Source organism: Mesitornis unicolor, unplaced genomic scaffold (assembly GCF_000695765.1).
Source record: "Mesitornis unicolor isolate BGI_N332 unplaced genomic scaffold, ASM69576v1 scaffold21729, whole genome shotgun sequence".
In the NCBI taxonomy this organism is placed as follows: Eukaryota; Metazoa; Chordata; class Aves; order Mesitornithiformes; family Mesitornithidae; genus Mesitornis; species Mesitornis unicolor.
Genome location: NW_010208258.1, coordinates 1 through 1,468, shown reverse-complemented (window position 1 = coordinate 1,468; position 1,468 = coordinate 1). Strand labels below are relative to the sequence as shown.

At 56.6% G+C, this 1,468-nt stretch overlaps 1 protein-coding gene across 1 annotated transcript in view; it reads right to left on the bottom strand.

Annotated features, from left to right (window-relative positions):
- The window catches only part of NUDC (nudC nuclear distribution protein), a 7,993-nt gene extending 6,571 nt beyond the window's left edge, over positions 1–1,422 (bottom strand). The window contains exons 1-2 of the mRNA XM_010192443.1: positions 1,301–1,422; positions 535–667 (exon numbers count right to left, since the gene is read on the bottom strand). Coding sequence (XP_010190745.1) covers positions 535–667; positions 1,301–1,422 — 255 coding nt within the window. The remainder of the gene's footprint in view (positions 1–534; positions 668–1,300) is intronic.
- Between the last annotated feature and the right edge of the window lie 46 nt (positions 1,423–1,468).

The window sequence follows — 1,468 nt, the reverse complement described above, 5'->3', positions numbered from 1 at the left end:
TCCCTACAGTGAAACTATTTTGATTTTTTGCTCTTGAGCTGGGTGAGGAATTACCCACCAGACAGGAGCTGCTCAGGCTGCCAACGAGGCCCCCTCGGCTGCCTCCTCAGCACACCCGCTCCATACGTGCACCGCAGCCCCGAGACAAAGGTGCAGGGGCATACGCAGAGATGTGGACTTTGTGCTTTTTTCCGAGATGAGCAAACAAGGTAACCCGGGGTTATCAACGCTGCGGTGTCTGTCACCGTTAAGTCAGTGTGTCTGGCAGATTTGCTTTCCAAACAAGCCTTTGGCCAGAGCGTGGCAAAAACCCCCCGCTCCATCGCTACCATTCGAACAGGCAATCATGAGTGCCTCACCTCAGATAGGGGCAGCTCGTTATTACCTTGCTTCAGTCATGTATTTCGTCAGCATCATGGTCCCCAAGTGCACTGGAATGCTTGCAGTTTTTCAGGCAGGGAAGTCTTAGCATGGCACAGACACGGGTGGCACGTAAGTTAAAAGATATAAAAGCTTGAGGATTTGGTTTTTTACCTTCTCTGCTACTCCATCTTCTCCACCAGTGAAGAAATCCGTTTTACGCCTCAGGAAACTAAAGAAGGTGTTCACAAGCTGGTAAAGGAAACAGGGAGGGGAGTGGGAGAGGGGGAGGAGAGAAAAAAGAGCACTGAGACTCAGTTACTCCAGGCCACCTCGTGTCTCTAGAGGAGCCTTGATTCTCTGTACTCCCTATCTGTGCCCATGCCAGGATCCTACTGGAATCAGCCCCGTGACTGCTTCCCAGAGAAAACTCCCAGTGGCTTTTGTGGAGATCCAGCTCCTGGACTCCCAGTTTTCAGAAAAGGCCTTTGTGTGTTATACACGAAGAAAGGGCAAGTGGTTTACTCTCAGGTCCCCTTGAAGGTACACCCATCCTGATCTCCCAAGCCGTTATCCAAGGCAGGATTTGGGTGGGTATGTACGTGTGTATGCATGGATATGTCACAGAATCCCACAGCAGGCATGCAGAAGTGTGAGTCCTAACCACGAGGAGGGGAATCCCATTCACGTTCAAGCACGCTTCGTGGCCACAGCCTATACCCATCCAGGGCTCAGGGGGCCACCACCTGGTGCTTGTACTGGGACAGAGGAGCCCAATCACCCCCGGTGGTGTTTTGCTTTGCCATGACCCAGCCCGAGCGCTGCCGGTGCACCCCGAAACCTCCGAGGCCTGACCGCGGGCTGCGGGCCTGGACACGGGAAACCCAGAGGTGGCAGGAGCTGGGATGCAAGGCCGGGGGCAGCCCCTCCTCAGCATCACCCCGTTAACCAGCGCATCCTCGGCGCGCTCCTGGTGCTGGCGGCGGCCAGGGCCGTTATCGCCGCTACCGGAGCGGCGGGGGAAGACACGCCCCTCCCGTGCACCGCCTGGGTGAGGGCCATGACCCGGGGGAGGCCCGGGCCGCCCTCACCTCCGCTCGCTTCTCCT